Genomic DNA, 18603 nt, shown 5'->3' with positions numbered 1-18603 from the left:
GTATTAGTGGTCTGGATAGAAGATAAAACCAGCTACAATGTTCACTTAAGCCAAAGCCTAATCCAGCACAAGGCTCTAAGTCTCTTCAGTTCTGTGAAGGGTGAAAGAGGTGAGGAAGCTGCAGAAGAAAAGTTTGAACCAACAGAGGTTGGTTCATGAGGTTTAAGGAAAGAAGCCATTTCCATAACATAAAAGTGCAAGGTAAAAAAAAAGAGCAGGTACTGATGGAGAAGGTGTAGCAAATTATCCAGAAGACCTAGTTAAGATCATTGATAAAGGTGACTCCACTAAACAACAGATTTTCAATGTAAATGAAACAACTTCCTTTTTTTTTATTGTTAATTAAAAAATTGTTAATGCTTATTTATTTTGAGAGAGAGAGCGAGAGCAAGAGTGAGAGAGCGCACAAGCAGAGGAGGGACAGGGAGAGAGGGAGACACAGAATCTGAAGCAGGCTCCAGGCTCTGAGCTGTCAGCACAGAGCCTGACGCAGAGCCCAAACCCACAAACTGTGAGATCATGACCTGAGCCGAAGTCAAATGCTTAACCAACTGAGCCACCCAGGCACCCCTATATGAAACAGCTTTCTATTGGAAGAAGAAACCATTTAGGACTTTCATAGCTAGAGGAGAAGTCAGTATCTGGCTTCAAAGCTTCAAAAGATAGGCTGGCTCTCTTGTTAGGGGCTAACTCAGCCGGTGACATTTAAGTTGAAGCCAGTGCTCATTTATCATTCCAAAAACTCCGAGGGCCTTAAGAATTATGCTGATTCTACTCTGGCTGTGCTCTGTAAACAAAGCCTAGATGGCAGCGCATCTGTTTGCAGCATAGTTTACTGAATATTTTAAGCCCGCTTGTTGGGACCTACTACAGAGAGAAAGATTGCCTTAAAAATATGGCTGTTCAATTGACAATGCACCTGCTCACTGAAGAGCTCTAATGGAGATGTACAAAGAGATTATTGTTGTTTGCATGCATACTGACAAAATATTCATTCTGCAGCCCATGGATCAGGGAGTCATTTTGACTTTCAGGTATTATTATTTAAGAAATATATTTGTGAGGCTACAGCTGCCATAGATAGTGATTCCTATGAAAGATCTGGGCCACGTAAATTGAAAACCTTATGGAAAGGATTTGCCATTCCTGATGCCAGTAAGAACATTTGTGATTCATGGGAAGAAGTAAAAATATCAACCTGAACAGGAGTTTGGAAGAAGTTGATTCCAACCCTCTTGGATGACTGTGAGGGGTCCAAAACTTCAGTGGAAGAAGAGCTGCAAATGGAGTAGATATAGCAAGAGAACTAGAATCAGAAGTGGAGCATGAAGATGTGACTGAGTTTATTGAATCTTATGCTAAAACTTGAACATTTGAGGAGTAGCTTCTTATAGAGGAGCAAAGTGAGTGGTTTCTTAAGATGGACTCTACTAGTGAAGATTGTTGAAATGACAACCAAGTATTTAGAATATTACATAATCTTAGTTGATAAAGTAGCAGCAGGGTTTGAGAGGGTGGACTCCATTAAATTTTTTTTAAATGTTTATTATTTAAAAACATTTTTTTTAATGTTTATTTTTTGAGAGAGAGAGAGAGTGTGAACAGGGGAGGGGCAAAGAAAGAGGGAAACACAGAATCCGGAGCAGGCTCCAGGCTCTGAGCTGTCAGCACAGAGCCTGACGTGGGGCTCGAACCCACGAATTGTGAGATCATGACCTGAGCCAAAGTCGGATGCCCAGCCAACTGAGCCACCCAGGCGCCCATATACTCTCAACTTTAAACAAAAGGGTGCAGACTGGAGGAGGAGACAGAGGAAAAATCATATTATAGGTACGAGCTATCTTCCTTTCACCTAAGTGGCCATAAAGGATATATTAATTTAGAAGCAAGACACCAGTTGCTAGACAGCAGTTTTCCTGCATATTTATCTTTATTGAATTCAACATCTGTAAAGACTGAGATTTTCAACTTCTCTGATTCTTTGTGAATAATGTCTAAATCTTCCATTGTCTTCAGGATTCAAAAATTTCCTCTATGGAGCGTGGACTCCGAGACTTGGAAGAGGAAATTCAAATGCTGAAATCAAATGGAGCCTTGAGTACTGAAGAACGGGAGGAAGAAATGAAACAAATGGAGGTCTATCGGAGCCATTCTAAATTTATGAAAAATAAGGTAATGGTGTGTGATACTGTAATTTTTAAAAGAGGTTTGAGAAGTTGATACATATTTCTGTTTCCTTAGTGATGATGAAGAGCTTCACATTGTTTTATCAAACTTCAGGGAAGAAGACTTATAATTCTTTCGAATTGAACTTTCCCAGAATTAAAGTTAGAATTACTGATAAATAGTTATTTCAAGTTTTCCCTTAAAAGAAAATTATTCATTGTATAATGCTGATAATGTATTGTCACAGTTTAACATTTATATCTGTTAGTACTTCAGAGGTGATTCAATAAATTCCATCAAATTGAGTTTTTCTCAGAACATGAGACACCAAGTTCTTTACCTCTTGTGTAGTTGTATTTTAATAGTCAAACCCTGAGAGGCTGAACCCAGTCCCCCTACCTTTTTTTTTTTTTTTTTTTTTCCCCTGAAATGGCTTAAATCATGTTTTCCCTTCAAATACAGTTACATAAAAAGGAAGGCCCTTTGGTCCGTTCCCTAGAAAAGATCCATTTGTATCAGGTTTATTGTTTCCCATGTGTACTTCTGATATATCTATAGTAGGATACCTACCAGAGAGACATGTCAGTTCATATGTATTAACTAGGCACAATATTTTTTCCTTAGATCCAAAGCCATTTAGTTTGATTCTATACCTATTTAGGCAAATTGGAAGATCTAGTTTATTACGGCTATCAATTTGCTAGGTTTGTTTTGGTTTAATTAAAAATCTAATTGTGATGATAAAATATTAGCTAGAAAATAAATACCTCCTGCATCCCAATTGTATTAGTTCGCCAGTTTCTCAGAACAGAAAACTATAAAGGAATGATACACCATTATTCTAACTCCCTCTCTGGTTTCTAGTTTCTTGCTGTGGTATCCATACCTGGCATAAAAGTCTGTAAAATATTCCTTTATTATTTTAAGAATCTGTTATCAGTGACTATTGACAATTTATGTTAATTTTAGAACTTAACAATTCACATATCCAACTTTCTGTTAGTTTGTATTTTTCACGCTAATTTGAGAACAAAATATGCTACAGTATAATTTCTGCTTTCCATTTGCTGATGGGCACATTTGAGTCCATTTAAAAAATCCTGTGAATGAAAATAGAGAATCATCTAGGGTGCTTTGAAGAGGGAATTAAGGGAACAGATTTGATTGTGTTATTTAAATTATTGTCATTTCCAGTTACTGCTCTGGCTGAAAAGCAGATAATACCTAAATTGACACATAAGTGAAAAAGAATAACAATGTCGTGACAGGTAGAACAACTGAAGGAGGAGCTAAGTTCGAAAGAGGCTCAAGGGGAGGAGCTGAAAAAGAGAGCGGCTGGTCTTCAGGCTGAGGTCTTTGCCGTAAGATTTACTCTTTGTGAGCAGTGATCCCACAGTGGGACCCTGCTGGCTCTGGCTTCTGGGTGGCTTATACTTTCATTCTCTTTGGTTGGCAGCTTTGCCCAATACTAGCACTAACCAGCCTGCTCTGCTCTTTAACCGACTCATGTTCACCAGTTTGACCCATATGTCACTTTGTGTGCAGTGAGCCTTCACATGTTCTGGAAGCCCTATATCTGGTTCTTTATTGTTGCTTTTGTCACTGTATGGATTGTACTTCAAAATTTGTTTTTTCTTAAGTCCTTTCCTTTTGTAGATACTTGCTGTTTATATGAATGATGATCTCTCTTCTTTGGTATAAGAATATGTAGATATTCTAGGTTGTAGTGTTTATCTGAATTTAAAATTCTTTTTTTTAAAAGTGAGGTATAATTGATACATGTACAACATAATGATTTGAGATCTGTCTATCTATCTGACCTCTACAGTAAGTCTAGTTAACATCCTACATAGTACCCATGCATAGTTACAATTTTATTTTCTTCTTGTGATGAGAACTTTTAATATCGACTCTCGTAGAATTTGAAATTCTTGAGTAAAGTGCTTTAACTTCATATGTATTATCTTTAAGTCACCATTAGGTGATTTTACAACAGATGTTACTTTTTTTAGAACAGATATATAGAAAGTGATTTGCTTAGAGTTATCTAGTAAATTAGAATTAGCATGAAACATACTTTAAGTGTCTAAATCTAGTTTAATCTTCTGTTTAAAGAACTTAAATTCCATTTCAAAATACAATAAAAAAATAATAAAGTAGCTAACATGTAAGTAAGCATTTATAACCTGCTAAGGTAGGTATATTATCACCCCCAAATTATAGATGAGGAAACTGAGGTAACAGAGTGGTGCTTAGGAAATATAACTAGTGCCTGAAACCAGTATCGCACTGTATGTTAACTAAAATTTAAATTAAAAAAAAATATATAGTTAGTAAGGGGCAGAGTTTGGTTTTTATGTAAGCAGTCTGATTCCAGAACCCGTGCTGGTAAGCTCTTCAGTCTACTTACTGCTCTGTGGCTAGGCCATGTGCACATATGTCACACAAATGTCAGGAAAAACTGCTCCTGAAAGTAATTGTGGGATAAGACAGGAATGCAGCATTATTAAAACAAAACCAAACAAAACAAAACTTGTGCTAATTTGATATTTTTGCTATTTATGGACCACTTTATAATACAGATAATAAAGTGACATATTTTGTCTAAAAGGGACTAATTTGGTTTTGGTTTACAGTAACTGTATTATCTAGAGGAGTAGTTGATCTATAACTTTACTTTTTTTTTCCTTACCTATTATAAATATTTCTTTGTTATACCAAGCAACAGGATAAGCACATTCCATACATTATTTTATTTAATGTCTAAATACAGTAACATTAGTTTACTTGCTCCATTTTACTGATTAGGAAAACAAGACTTAGAGAGGTAATTACTCAAAGACACACTTATCCTCAGGTGTGATTGCAAAGCCTTGTGCTCCTAACTTTTATGGAAAATGTGTGCTTCTAAACTCTGCTTTCCATTTAGAATATTTTCTTCCTTTTTCATTCTTTATGGTCAATATAGTAATATTTGAAGATTATTTAAAAATGTAGATGCTGAGGAAACAAGGATTTTATATTTATTTTTAATCACATGATTGGAAGTAGTTGGAAATTTGAGTAATCTTTAAGCCGTAATAGTTCTTTAGCTGAGGAAGTGATAAAATTTTAAACATTTCTCCTAATCAATTCATACCATAAGTGTATTTTTAGTGCAACCTGTATGTTAAGGATAGAAAAATACTAATATGTGTTTTTTGTTAGGAAAGGGATGTCATGAAAGATGCCACAGCATTACAGTATGTGGTAACTCAGGGTACATCTGTATATTACAGGATGAAGATAGCTGCCATTTACAATTATCTTCCACTGACATTCTTAGTATCCTATAGTAGTTTGCATACAATAAACATATAGAAATATTTGTTGAATGAATGAATAATTAATTAAATCTGCAAATAGAATTTTCATGCATATGAGAAAAGGCTTGTCTTGTTGCTAAGCAAGAAGAGTAAATTAGAAATTAATTTTTAGTGCTCCTTAAAGTCTAATTTTAATTTATTTTTTATTTTTAAAATATTTTTATTTATTTTTGAGAGAGAGAGAGAGAGAGACAAAGCATGAGCAGGGGAGGGGCAGAGAGAGAGAGAGAGACATAGAATCTGAAGCAGGCCCCAGGCTCTGAGCTGTCAGCACAGAGCTTGACATGGAGCTCAAATTCATGAACTGCAAAATCATGATCTGGGTTGAAGTCAGTCACTTAACTACCTGAGCCACCCAGGCGTCCCAAAAGTCTAATTTTAATTAAAGTAATATTTATTTCACACTTCCTCATGTGAAATTGTTCTCAAAATTGTCCTTTATACCTCAGATTATTATAGTACAGATTCTGTAGATGTAAAAAAATACAAAGTACTTTTCGTTTCATCAGTAATGCTGAAATAAATTATGGACTTCTTATGGGATTTATACTTCTGGTCATTAATCTGTTAGTGCACAGCTAGCTACCTTGCTAGGCACTAGACAGAATGTAAAAGCAATTCTGATTTTTGTTTATTTGTTGTACATTTACAATAAGAGCCTATTTAGAAAATTCTTAGATGTAAATGAGATGTTTGAAATAAAAATTTTTTAAAGTTAAGATGAGAAATTTATGGGAGAATGAATGGATGCCTCTTGACTTACGGATTTTCTGTCAGATAATTCAGATTCAAATTACACATGTAGATTCTTATGGCTGAGCTTTTATGCATTTAAGTCATATACTTTTATCCACCTAGTTCATACGACATGTTGTAGATGATAGAACTTTGTTGGTGGAATCTTTTTTTAGGTCAGTATCTCTAACTCCTCAAAATTATGTGATTTCTAAAAGGCACAGGTTTATAATGCCTTAAAACACTAATGGTGGCTTTTTAAGATAAGGATTTTATGTAAACTTTTGTTTGTGAATGAAAAAATAAAAAGTATACTAGCAGCAGCTTTCAAATTTCGCTTTAAATGGCAATGCTAGGAGGTTTTCTTTTTTCCTTCTGTTTTACATCTACACTAATCCTGCTTTATGTTTTAAGAGGTCTGACTTAATAAAATGAAAACTGATCAGCACAATAGTATTCAGGTGCTTCCTGCTATCTCATAGTAGTCTAATTGGGATTTTTCTCTGTCTATTCTTTTTCTAAGAGATTTTGAAGAGTATTTAGGAAACACAATAATTGAAAACTGGGATATCCCTATTTGTTGAAAACCTGTTTTTTTTGTTTTTGTTTTTTTGTTGTTGTTGTTGTTTTTTGTGGTGGGTGGTTATCCAAGATTAGGTGATACAAAAAGATAAATTGTGTTTTGTCATAAAACTAATGCTATAGTTAGTATTTTGTGACTCAGATCTGTCAAAAAGATTCAGATCAGAGGTGATTGTTTCATTTCTTTTTTACTTACAATGTTCTGTTTTTTCCTCTAGATTGGTCAGGTGAAGCAGGAGCTGTCCAGAAAGGACACAGAACTACTAGCCCTACAGACAAAGCTAGAAACACTCACAAACCAGTTTTCAGACAGTAAGCAACACATTGAAGTGCTGAAGGAGTCCTTGACTGCTAAAGAACAAAGGGCTGCCATCCTACAGACCGAGGTAAAATGAATTCTGGAATTTTCAGGGAGCCAATTCCTTGGCACCTTTCACGTTCCAATTCCTTGGCACCTTTACCTGTGCTGTTTTTGTTAGATTTGGGAGATATGAATAATGTAATGATTAATTCTTTAGCAGTGTGATCAGTTACTGTAGTAAAAATGTAACTATCTTGTTTCAGTTCTTAGATCTAATAAATTAAATCTGGTGCAGTTTGTGTATGTTTTTAATTCTTTAGATGTTCCCTAAGTTTGTGCTTCTAACATTATGAAATGTAACGGTAGTTGTTAAAAAGAAATCTAAATGAGTATTTTGTTCTGACCCATGTGAATTTTCTAGTCGTGAATGACAGTGACCTTGGTTACCCTGTGTTTAGATTATTAAGTGTTCTTAATTTTTGATATAATGAATAGCTTTATGTAGGCAAACTGCAGAATCTAGAAGTGTTTTAGATAGATCTTGTTTTGAATCATAGATAGTTAGATGATGTGCCTTCGTATCCTGTGTGAAAATCAAGTTATTATTTTTAGAGATCTTAGATTATTCAGTTTTTCAGCCCTGATTTTAGGTAGGAATACCCTAAATAATTCCATACAGATGAGAATCTGTCATAATTGTAATGATCAAAGAGAAGGAATTCATGATGTTATTTTGATTTACTATCTTAAATATTTTTTTAAAGATATAGTGAAATAGGGAATTTAGGTAGAAATAGGTAAGTAGTTCTGCTTTATAGAAGAAAAGGCATACAATGTGGATTAGTTTTTTTCTTTTCATTTAAAGAACCAGATAAGTAAATAAGGGCATAGTTAGAGAAAAGGGAAAAGAGGAATTAGGAGTAAAAAGAAGGTATAAAAACATAGACCCAGAAGATTGAGAATCTTCAAGTGAGGAGGAATGGGTAAATGGCCAAAACTCTTTCATGTAATATTTTATTTTTGTACAGTTTGGGACTTTGCTGAAAATGAGGGATTTGGATGATATGTTTGTAATTTTCCTTATAACCTATACTGTTTCTATTTCAGTCATGTCTCATGTTATCATGATAACTTCATTTTCCCTCACAGGGATATTTTGGATAAAATTAGATTTTGGCTGCAGGGCCATAGTTTGAAATTCAGCTTTACCACTTATTCTCAGGTACATGATCCTGGGTTATTTAACTTCATTGTGCCTCACTTTCCCCACATCTGTAAGATGACAAGAGTAGGAGTGTCTGCCTCATCAGCCTAGTGCCTGGCACGCAATAAAATCTTTGTCTATTCGTTATTGTCATCATTATAGCTATTGTAATAAAATCAGCTAATATATAATCTCTGAAAATATTAAGAGAACACAGTTGGTTTTCTCTTCATTGGCATAAAGTTTGTTTAAAAGATATGCAATTTCATATGTTTATTTAGCTAATTTTATGTTCATCCAGGGAATTACAAATATAAAATTATCTGGAAAATGTTACCTGCAAAATTACTAATGGCTTTATTAGAATTTTTCACCCCAGTAACTGGTGTGCATGCAGTACTGCAAAAAGGTCAGAAGAGGGTGCCAGTGTTTTAGAGGTGAGCCTATGTCCAAGTTTACTACTGTGATAGCATTGGCTGGTGGTTGCAGGTGTGTGAATCAGAGAACCAGGCAGTTGGTTAATGATAATGCAAACATTTAAAAGCTTGTCACAGTCGATAATAAATTACTTTTTCCTCTTGGCAATCCATCCTTTTCTTTGTACCCCTCTCAAATAATGTTCTTATTCGCTAGGTCTCACACAGATGGGCTTGTGATTGATTTCTTGTACCATAGAGACTAAAGACTATTTGTGGTCATTCTTGAATGGTTCTTATATTTGTTTTTAGCCATTATGGAAGTAACTGAGTTTCAGTGATTACCCCTATAAGTTACTAGGACAAATTGCTCAAATATGACTATCTCATCCAAAAGGATGACAGTGTAAAAGCTAATGTCCTTTTGAATCTAGGATGATTATATGAATGTGATATGCCTATTTGTTAGCATGTACTTTTTTTCTCAAATTACTTTGGTGACATTTGACCAGGGTCACTTTTTCCAAAGCATCTTTCTCATGAGAGCCCAATAAAAGGCAGTTTGAACCAGCTCTTTGAACAAATTCTCATATATTTTCTGTAATTTGCTCTTAACTGATCTAGTTCTCATTTCTTCAGCTGTCTTGGACTTTGATCTAATGCTCACATCGCTAAGCGTGTGTGAAAAAGAACATGGATCAAGGAGTTTTTAAAAATCCTTAAAGTAAAATGGGGATATGGGAAAGGACCTGATTTTTTTCTTTTCTTTTTTTTTTTTCCTGTTCATGGTCCAGGGAATGAGGCCCTCTTGTGATGGGCAGTGTACAATATATATAGTATCTCTGGAATTGCTCCTGTTTTATGAACATCTCTTCTAATCTGTTAACCTTCACAGAAGTGGTCTGGATCTAGTAACATAGTGGTTAAAACCATGGGCTTTGGAGTCAGACCTAAATTTGAAATGCAACTGTCTGTGTTCATTAGTTATGTGATGTTGGATGAATTACTTTACATCTTTAATCCTTTATTTCCTCATCTGTAAATGAGGATAATGATAGTACCAGCTTCCTAAGGTTTTTGTGGCTAGAATAGATGTTTAATTATGTAGCTCTCCTCTGAATTTAGAGGGAATTATTAAATGCCAGTGGATTTCAAATATTTTTAAATATTTATAAGCACTTTTATTTGATCTCTGTTGTTTTATGTGATCCTCACATTAATGGTATGGATTAGGTAAGATAAGGATTGTTGTTTTTATTGTTGAGAGTTACATGAAGTTTTAAATTAGCACATTACTTTTGATTGGCACTTGGGGCCACTCTCACTAATACCCTGGGACTTTCAGGAAATTATAATATAATATTTTCAATAAATTTTCTATTTTATGCCCACTTTCTTGTTTCTAAGTCTTGATGACATACCGTGGACTTTACAATGAATTTATTTTGTTTGAGTTCTCAATGAGCAGAGCTGATTTTATCAGTATGTTAAAATAATGGAAGCCTTATTGCCTCAAAGCAGTACAATTTTTTTGTTTTCCAGAACATTTAATTTTAGAATTCTATTTATTTTTTATTTTTTTAATGTTTATTTTGAGAGAGAGAAAGAGAGTATGCCCATACACACAAGCGGGGTAGGGGCAGAGAGAGAGAGAGAGAGAGAGAGAGAGAATGAATCCCAAGCAGGCTCCATGCTCAGTGCAGAGCTTGATCTCATAAACTCTGAGATCATGACCTGAGCCAAAATCAAATATCAGATGACACCCAGGTGTCCCTAGAGTTCTGTTTATTACAGGTGAATGGTATCATCCATTTCTTACTGACAGTTTATAGGAAGTGACTTTTCTTTCATAGTTGGTCAGAGACTCAGCATCCAGCACAAAGTAAAGAACTGCCCAGGCTCTAGCATGTTTAGGCACTGGAGCTTAGGCATTGTTGTTTGACATGCACCTTCTGCTTGCATTCCCAACCAAGCACCCCAATATGCTGTGCTCTTCAAACTAGAGTTTTGACTTCCCCAGTATATTTAGAGTTAGTAATACACCCTTAGGGCTAGAGTGCATTTGAGAGATAATCTAGTTAAAAAACATATTTGATAATACCTAACATTAAATGCTTTCTGCATATCATGCAGGGGTGTATACTTTCTTTCATTTTCTTAGTTAGCATTACAGTAATCTTCTAGCAAATAAGAATTGTCATAATGTTTTATAGGTGGCACACTGAAGCTTGGAGAGATGGAGGTTACATGACTTACTGCCTGGGATTCAGAGTCTGATCAATTGAAACTCCGAAACTTATGTTCTTGATCATAATGCTATAATGCCTCCTTGTGTGGAATCTGAATATATGTGTATATATGAAACAACTCAGAATAAAGGAGGACTTGGCATCATGTGGTGGTTTGGGATATTTTTCAGTGACTGTTTCTCTCCCAGTGTTCTAGGTGGATCATTGTTCCATTACCATTGTGAGCAGTGTTTAGCCAGGTATGAGTCATGGGGTAGTGGTGGGGGCAGGTACTGCAGTATAACATTGGTGTGGTATTCAAGTGAGCTTGTGAAGATGGCCTGTCTAGCTTCTGAGTGCCCCTTCTTCCTTCTCATTCTCTCTATACCTGAGTAGAAGATCATTTTAGAGAAAGAGTGTTGGCAGAGTAGAGGTACATATTACTATACCAGAGGCTTTCAGATCTGGGGGGCTTCCTGCCACCACCACCAGTCTTCCAACTCCAGTGGTGAATTAGCACCATTCACAGTGGTGAACGTGTCTTGTTTGTGGAGATGCTAATAATGATAAACTTGAGAAAATGCCAGGAAAACATAAGTGTTAAGTATTGCTGTTAATATACTAGGAGAATAAAAACAGTGTATAAATTTCAAATCTTCAGTATAAAATTTAGTCTATCTAGTGGAGAATAGAAAAGAATGAGGCAGTGAGGATGGGGAGAAACAAGATGGTATGTAGACACCAAAAATGTTGGCCAAAATTGTATGAATATGGGAAAGGCAATATATGCAATGAGTTAAACGTAGATTAAAATACAGACCTCGAGGTGCCTGGGTGGCTCAGTCAGTTAAGCATCCAACTCTTGGTTTCAGCTCAGGTCATGATCTCACAGTTCGTGGGTTCAAGCTCTGCATCGGGCTCTGTGCTGTCAGCGTGGAGCCTGCTTGGTATTCTCTATCTCCCTCCCTATCACTCCCCCCCCCCCCCCGCTTGCACTGTCTCCCTCTCTCTCTCAAAATAAATAAATAAACTTAAAGAAATAAATAAACTTAAAAAAATACAGACCTCAATTGGGCTAAAAAATAAGATACAGAAATATCTTGTCAATAAGAGTTAAGCATAAAACAAAAAATAGCAGAATTAAAAATAAAAAATAGATAAAATTTAAAAAATAAAAGGTTTATCAAGAAAATATGCCCTCCCACTTATTTTAACATTAATTAAATTATCTTTTAAGGCAAAGAAGTTATAAAGCACAAAGAGCGATGTTAGGTACTGATAAAAAGAGCAGTAGATCAAGAAAATAAGATGATTGTGAACATTTATGCATCCAACAGCATTGCCTTTAAGTGTGTAAAACAACAGTGGTGAGAAATAGATGAAACCAACAGTTGCAGTTGCTCATTAGTACAGATTGCTTTCAGAACTTGATCAAAGAAACAAAAGTAAAAAACAATTCCGAAAATTTCAATAACATTAATAAGCTCAAATAGGTATTCTGTAAAATATTGCACTAACAAATACAGAAAACACTTTTTAAGAACTTCTTGAATAGTCATAAAAATCAAATGTGTTAGGCCACAGAGGATATGTCAAAATTCCCAAGAATTAAAGTCACCTGGACTGTGTTCTTTGACGCCAATGTAGCAGAATTAGAAATCAGTAATGAAGGGGCGTCTGGGTGGCTCAGTTGGTTGAATGTCCGACTTTGGTTCATGTCATGATCTCATGGTTCATGAGGTCAAGCCCACATCTGGCTCTGTGCTGACAGCTCAGAGCCTGGAGTCTGCTTTGGATTCTGTGGTTCCCTCTCTTTGTGCCCCTTGCCTACTCACACACTCTCTCTCAAAAATAAATTAAAAAAAAAAAATCAGTAATGAAGAATTGCACCATAAATAAATTTGGAATCTGAAAATGTAGTACTTTTAGTATAATCGACACATAATATTACATTAAGTTTCAGGTGTACAACTCAGTGATTTGTTTATATGTTATGCTGTGTCCACCACAAGTATAGTTACCATCTGTTCCATTATGTTGCTGTTACAATATCATTGTATTCATTATGCTGTGCATTTATTCCTGTGACTTACTTATTCCATATTTAGAAGCCTGTACCTCCCACTCCCCTTCACCCAATTTGCCTAACCCCCCACTCCCCTGCCCTCTGGCAACCATCAGTTTGTCTTCTGTATTTATAGGCCTGATTGTGCTTTTTTTATTTATTCATTTTTTTGTTTTTAAATGTCACTTAGGAGTGGAATCATATGGTATTTGTCTTTCTCAGTCTGACTTACTTCACTTAGCATAGTATTCTCTAGGCCCATTCATATTGTCTCAAATGGCAAGATCTCATCCTTTTTATGGCTGTGTAATATTTCATTGTATACATATCATGTTTTCCTTATCCATTTGTCTATTGATGGACACTTAGATTACTTCCATATCTGGGCTTTTGGAAATAATGCTGCAGTAAACATAGGGGTGCATGTATCTTTTTGAATTAGTGTTGAAAATATACTACTTAATGACCATGGGTTGAAGGAGACTGGAACAGAAAGCAAAAGAAAATCTGTGGGGTACAACTAATCCTCTAGTATCTAGAGGTAAATGTCTAGTTTTTATGTTTATTGGAAAATAATAAAGAATAAATGCAAATAAGCTAAGTATATAAGTCTGGAAACTAGGAAAAAAATAACAAAACCAAAGAAACAGTAAAATGGAGGGTAACAGATACTAAGTAAGCAATCAGTAGAGGATAAAATAAACTAAGTGTTGTTTTAAAAAGGCTAATCAGATAGGAATGTCTCTTACAGAATGATAAAGAAGTAACTACTAGCACCATACAATTTAAAAATAATAAAAGACATTTATAAGCAATTATATTCTGATAAGCTTATAAAGACAGAACAAAAGAATACATTTCTGGAAAATATGACAAAGTAGGTTCAAGAATTAATAGAAAACATGAACAGTAATCATTATAGAAAATTAAAATGGTATTCAGCCTCAACCCTATCTCCTTCTAAATCCTGTGACTCGGCTTGCCAGGAGAACTTTATAAAACATTAAAAAATAATCATTTTTTATATTTAATGTTTTCCAAAAAGTAGAAGAAGCAAGAAAGCCCAAGACTCTACAAGAGGATACAAGGAAAAAGAAATAAATTCAGAGATCTGTTATCAATAAGTGGTATGATTTAATACTGTAAGATATCAGTTCTCCCCAAATAAGTGTTTACATATTTTTCAATTCCAATGAAAATACTCAGCAGTGTTTTTTTAGAAACTCATTTTACTTTAAGTTTTACATGGACAAGTCACAAAAAATGTATCATTTCACTTGTATGTGGTACCTAGAGAAGTCAGATTCATAAAGATAGAAGGAGAATGGTGGTTGCTATGAGCTGGGGAGAATGGAGAAGGTTTTTTTTTTTTTTTTTTTTTTTTAATGGAACAGTTTTTGTTTCGTAAGATGAAGGGAATTATGGAGATTAGTAATACAGCATTGTGAATGTACTGAACACCATTGACTTATACACTTAAAAATGGTGAAGATGGCAAATTTTATGTTATGTGTATTTGACCACAATTGAAAAATTTTAAAACTTACGTTGACAAATAAAGCTATTCTAACATTAAAGTGAAGAAAAAGAGGAAAAGATGGGTAGATCTGCCTTAATAGATTTGAAAATATACCACAGAGCCATAAACCAACCTGAATATTCACCCTGGAATTGTGTAGTACTGGCAAAGGAATGGGCAAATAGACCAGTGGGAAAAAAGAGAGTTTAGACATGTATATAGATGGGACCATCATAAACTAGTGCAGATTAAAAGAATGTTTAGACAATTGACATACAGAGAATGAAATTGGCCGCCTATCACATACCAGATAAAACAGTGGACTCCATATTGATTAAAGACCTCAGTGTGAAAGGGAAACCTATAAGCCTAATTATGAAATGTATATTAGGTGGGATACATTTAAGATACATTTTAAATGACGCCATCAAATTTAAGTATTTCAATTCAAGAAAGAACTCTACTGGCAAAGTTAACAAATATGTGACTGATTAGAAGATATTTTCACTCCCTCCCAAAATAACAAAGATTGGAATATAGAATAAAAAAACAATGCTTATAAATCAGTAAGAAAAAGAGACTATAGGATGAGAGAGAGGATTTAAGTAGGCAATTAACAAACAAGGAAGCCTAAAGGGTTAGCAAATAAATATAGCATGGGATCCTCAATTTTGGAGACAATGAAATATATTCCATTGTTCAAATTGGTAAAAATTAGAAATTGAGTTAATATTCAGTGCTTGTAAGGTATATGGCATAGTTGGCTCCCACTGACTCACAGGAGAACATATATTATAAGGGTGCTCACTGTAGAACAAGGAATTGAAGGCGGCCCCAATGGTTATTTCTAGAGGGGTTGGATAAGTAAAATATAGTGGGTATATACCATGGAATACTATGTAAAAGTCAAAGGCAGTGATCTTAGAAGTAATCATAAGGTCATGGATATATATAGAAGTAAGAGAATGAGGTATATAGCATTCATATGAGTTAAAAAATATGTATAAAAAATAAGCCTCTGTATTTTTAAGTTAATGCATATTCAGTTACATATTAAATATATTAGAATGGCTGCATATTGATGGAGGAATGGATGTTGGATGTGGATGGAAAAATAATAAGGCACAATAGAACTTTGCATGGGTCAATGATAGTTTTAAGTGAACTGAAGATTGAGTAATTTATTTCTTTCTCCAAGTTGATGAAAGTGTGAAAGCAGTAATTCTGACTGTGTAACTACTGTGAGGTATGTCGGGTATGGTGTATTTACCACATTGATTCTCAGAGTTGTTTTGGTTTATCTCTCTGACAGGGCAGATGTCTCTGTTTTTTCTCATCCCTTCCAACACCGAGCATCTGTCAACAAGGACTCTAAGTACAGTTGTTCTGAAGGGTTATTCTTTTTGGTAACTAAGGGGCTTATATTTTAATGCTGACATGTGGAGAGCAGACATTGGCCCTAAATGGGGTACAGATTTGAAACCGAGTAAATCTAGGACTTTTGTGAGAAAAAGTGGATTAGAAAAAAATTAATCCTACCAGTATTAATTGATAATATTAGAAACTGACTTACCTGGTTTTAGAGTTGGAGGAAAGGTGTCTTCTCATGAGCTTTGAGTTTGAATATGCATAGCTGCTGCCAACATAGATTTCAGCCTAGTCCACACAGATTCCCACAGATAAGAGCCATGCTTAGAATGAACTTACTACCCCAAATTAGTTAATCACCTATGGAATTTATTCTGAACCAATATCAAAAGTAAGAACAAATAAGAATGTTTAGACCCTTAGGAACGTTGGATAATAGAAAGAGACCATAAATGAAATGATTAAACTAAAGGATGGAGAAGTAAGCATAGGAGCACTCTTTAGAATGGAAGAAAAAAATACAACTTATTGGGCTGTTGTTTCAGGACCATTGTGAGTAAAAGCTGAGCAGTGTAATAAAGGGCAACACTAGCTGTAGTTGTTTAGTGTCTTTTAATCTTGGCTTTGCCAGTTACTTGTTAATGTAAGTTGATACTTTCTGTGCTTCAGTTTCCTCATTTGTGAGCATAGCATTACCTTCTAGAATGTTATGAGAGTTAGTGCATGCACATATAGCACTCAATAAATACTACCATTGTTACATACATGAAGGAAGGATTTAAAACATGAACAAAGGGCAAAACACTATACATAATACCAGGCAGGTTGTTAAAGAACAAAACAGAGTTTTAGATATGAAATATATAATAACTAGGGGTGCCTGAGTGACCCAGTCAGTTAAGCATCTGACTCTTGATCTCGGCTCAGGCCATGATCTCATGGTTCGTGAGTTCGAGCCCTGCATCAGGCTCCATGCTGATGGTGTGGAGCCTGCTTGGGATTCCCTCTCTCTCCTCTCTCTCTCTCTCCCCCTCCTGTGCACTCTCTCTTTCTTAAATAAATAAATTAATTAAAACTATTAAAAGAAATACGTAATAACTAAAGTGGAAGAACAATGTAGTAGTAAACTGCAAAGTAGAGCTGCAGAGACAGTGAATTGGAAAATACATCTGAGGAGACGTTATCCGGAGAGCAATAGGACACATAAGAAGATAGAAATTAAAGAGAAGTCTGTCGAAATAGAAATCTAACATATATAAGAGAGTTTCAAAAGGGGAGGATAGAGGAAATGGGAGGCAATTTTAAAAGAGATAATTGCTGAGAATATTTCTGACCAGATGATAGGAATGGACCTTCTGTTAAGGAGCAAATAATTCTTGAGCAGGAAGATATCCTCACCTACCATAAATCACAATGAAACCATAGATAAACTGATTTTAAAAGCCACCAGAAATTTGGGGTACCTGGGTGGCTCAGTCTGTTAAATGTCTGACTCTTGATTTTGGCTCAGGTCATGATCTCATGGTTTGTGGGTTCAAGCCCCATGTTGGGCTCCACACTGTCAATGTGGAGCCTGCTTGGGATTCTTTCTTTCCCTCTCTCTCTGCCCTTTCCCCACTCACTCTCACTCTCTCTCAAAATAAATAAATAAACATTAAGGAACAAAAGCCACGAGAGAGGAAAGATAGTTTACCTATGAGGGATTAACAGGCCCACAGTAGGCTTTACAACAGCAACAATAGGAGCAAGAGAGAATATGGTAGAGTAAAACCTTCAAAGTTCAGTGAAAACCTTAGACAACTGTTTCTTTCTTTTTTTTTAATTTTAAAAAAATGTTTATTTTTGAGAGAGAGAGGGAGGGACAGAGAGAGAGGGAGATGCAGAATCTGAATCAGGCTTGAGGCTCCAAGCTGGCAGCACAGAGCCTGATGCGGGGCTTCAACTCAAGAACCATGAGATCATGACCTGAGATGAGATCTTTAACCGACTGAGCCACCCAGGTGCCCTCTCAGTTCATAATTCTGAACCCGGTGAAACTATCATTTATCACTCGAAGTAGATTAAAGAAAGACTTTTTTCCAGACTACCACAGACTGAGAGTTTACTCCCTATGGATCACATAGAAAGAACTGCTAAAAAGAAAAAATTGTCTCTACAAAGAATGGGTGAGATTCAAGAGACAATAGTAGAAAAGGGTTATTAATGTGACAAGTAGGAAAAAAAACAATCAAATATCAATATAAGAATTTGGCACAAACCTAACAACAATAGTGTCATTAATACCAGAACTTCAAAATTAGTTAAGGTTATCCAGTAAAAGTGAAGACTTTTGGAGAAAGATCATAAAAGGTAGAGTTTATCACTTGCTTCTCCTTGTTGGTATGAGGTTGCTAAATGATAGAGCAGGTGAAATTCCGCATCTAGATTGCTTTTGTCTTCTCCATCCAGAAGAATATCATAGGACTGAAAAGAGTAGGTTGTATATTCTAATAGTGGAAAAATGAAAATGAATACCCAAGATGTGTGAGAAGAGAAATTATAAGAAAGTATTCAAGAGATCTATTCAAAGTGTGATTCTGAGATCAGCAGTGTCTACTCGCCTAAGAACTTATTGGAAACAAAATCTTGAGTCATACTTTAGACCTTTGAATCAG

At 35.2% G+C, this 18603-nt stretch overlaps 1 protein-coding gene across 13 annotated transcripts in view; it reads left to right on the top strand.

Annotated features, from left to right (window-relative positions):
- The window catches only part of ERC1 (ELKS/RAB6-interacting/CAST family member 1), a 523992-nt gene that overhangs the window by 117578 nt on the left and 387811 nt on the right, over window positions 1-18603 (top strand). For 6 of the 13 annotated variants that reach the window (XM_078450206.2, XM_078450210.2, XM_078450204.2 and 3 more), the window contains exons 5-7: window positions 2017-2172; window positions 3435-3527; window positions 7067-7234. In XM_078450206.2, the coding sequence (XP_078306332.1) occupies window positions 2017-2172; window positions 3435-3527; window positions 7067-7234 (417 nt within the window). The remainder of the gene's footprint in view (window positions 1-2016; window positions 2173-3434; window positions 3528-7066; window positions 7235-18603) is intronic. The other 7 variants (XM_078450209.2, XM_060658813.3, XM_078450214.2 and 4 more) reach the window with 2 other exon arrangements.

The sequence above is a fragment of the Panthera onca genome, chromosome B4, assembly GCF_046562875.1.
Source record: "Panthera onca isolate mPanOnc1 chromosome B4, mPanOnc1 haplotype 2, whole genome shotgun sequence".
In the NCBI taxonomy this organism is placed as follows: domain Eukaryota; kingdom Metazoa; phylum Chordata; class Mammalia; order Carnivora; family Felidae; genus Panthera; species Panthera onca.
The sequence above is the reverse complement of the archived record's forward strand: the minus strand, read 5'-3'. Positions and strand labels throughout refer to the sequence as shown.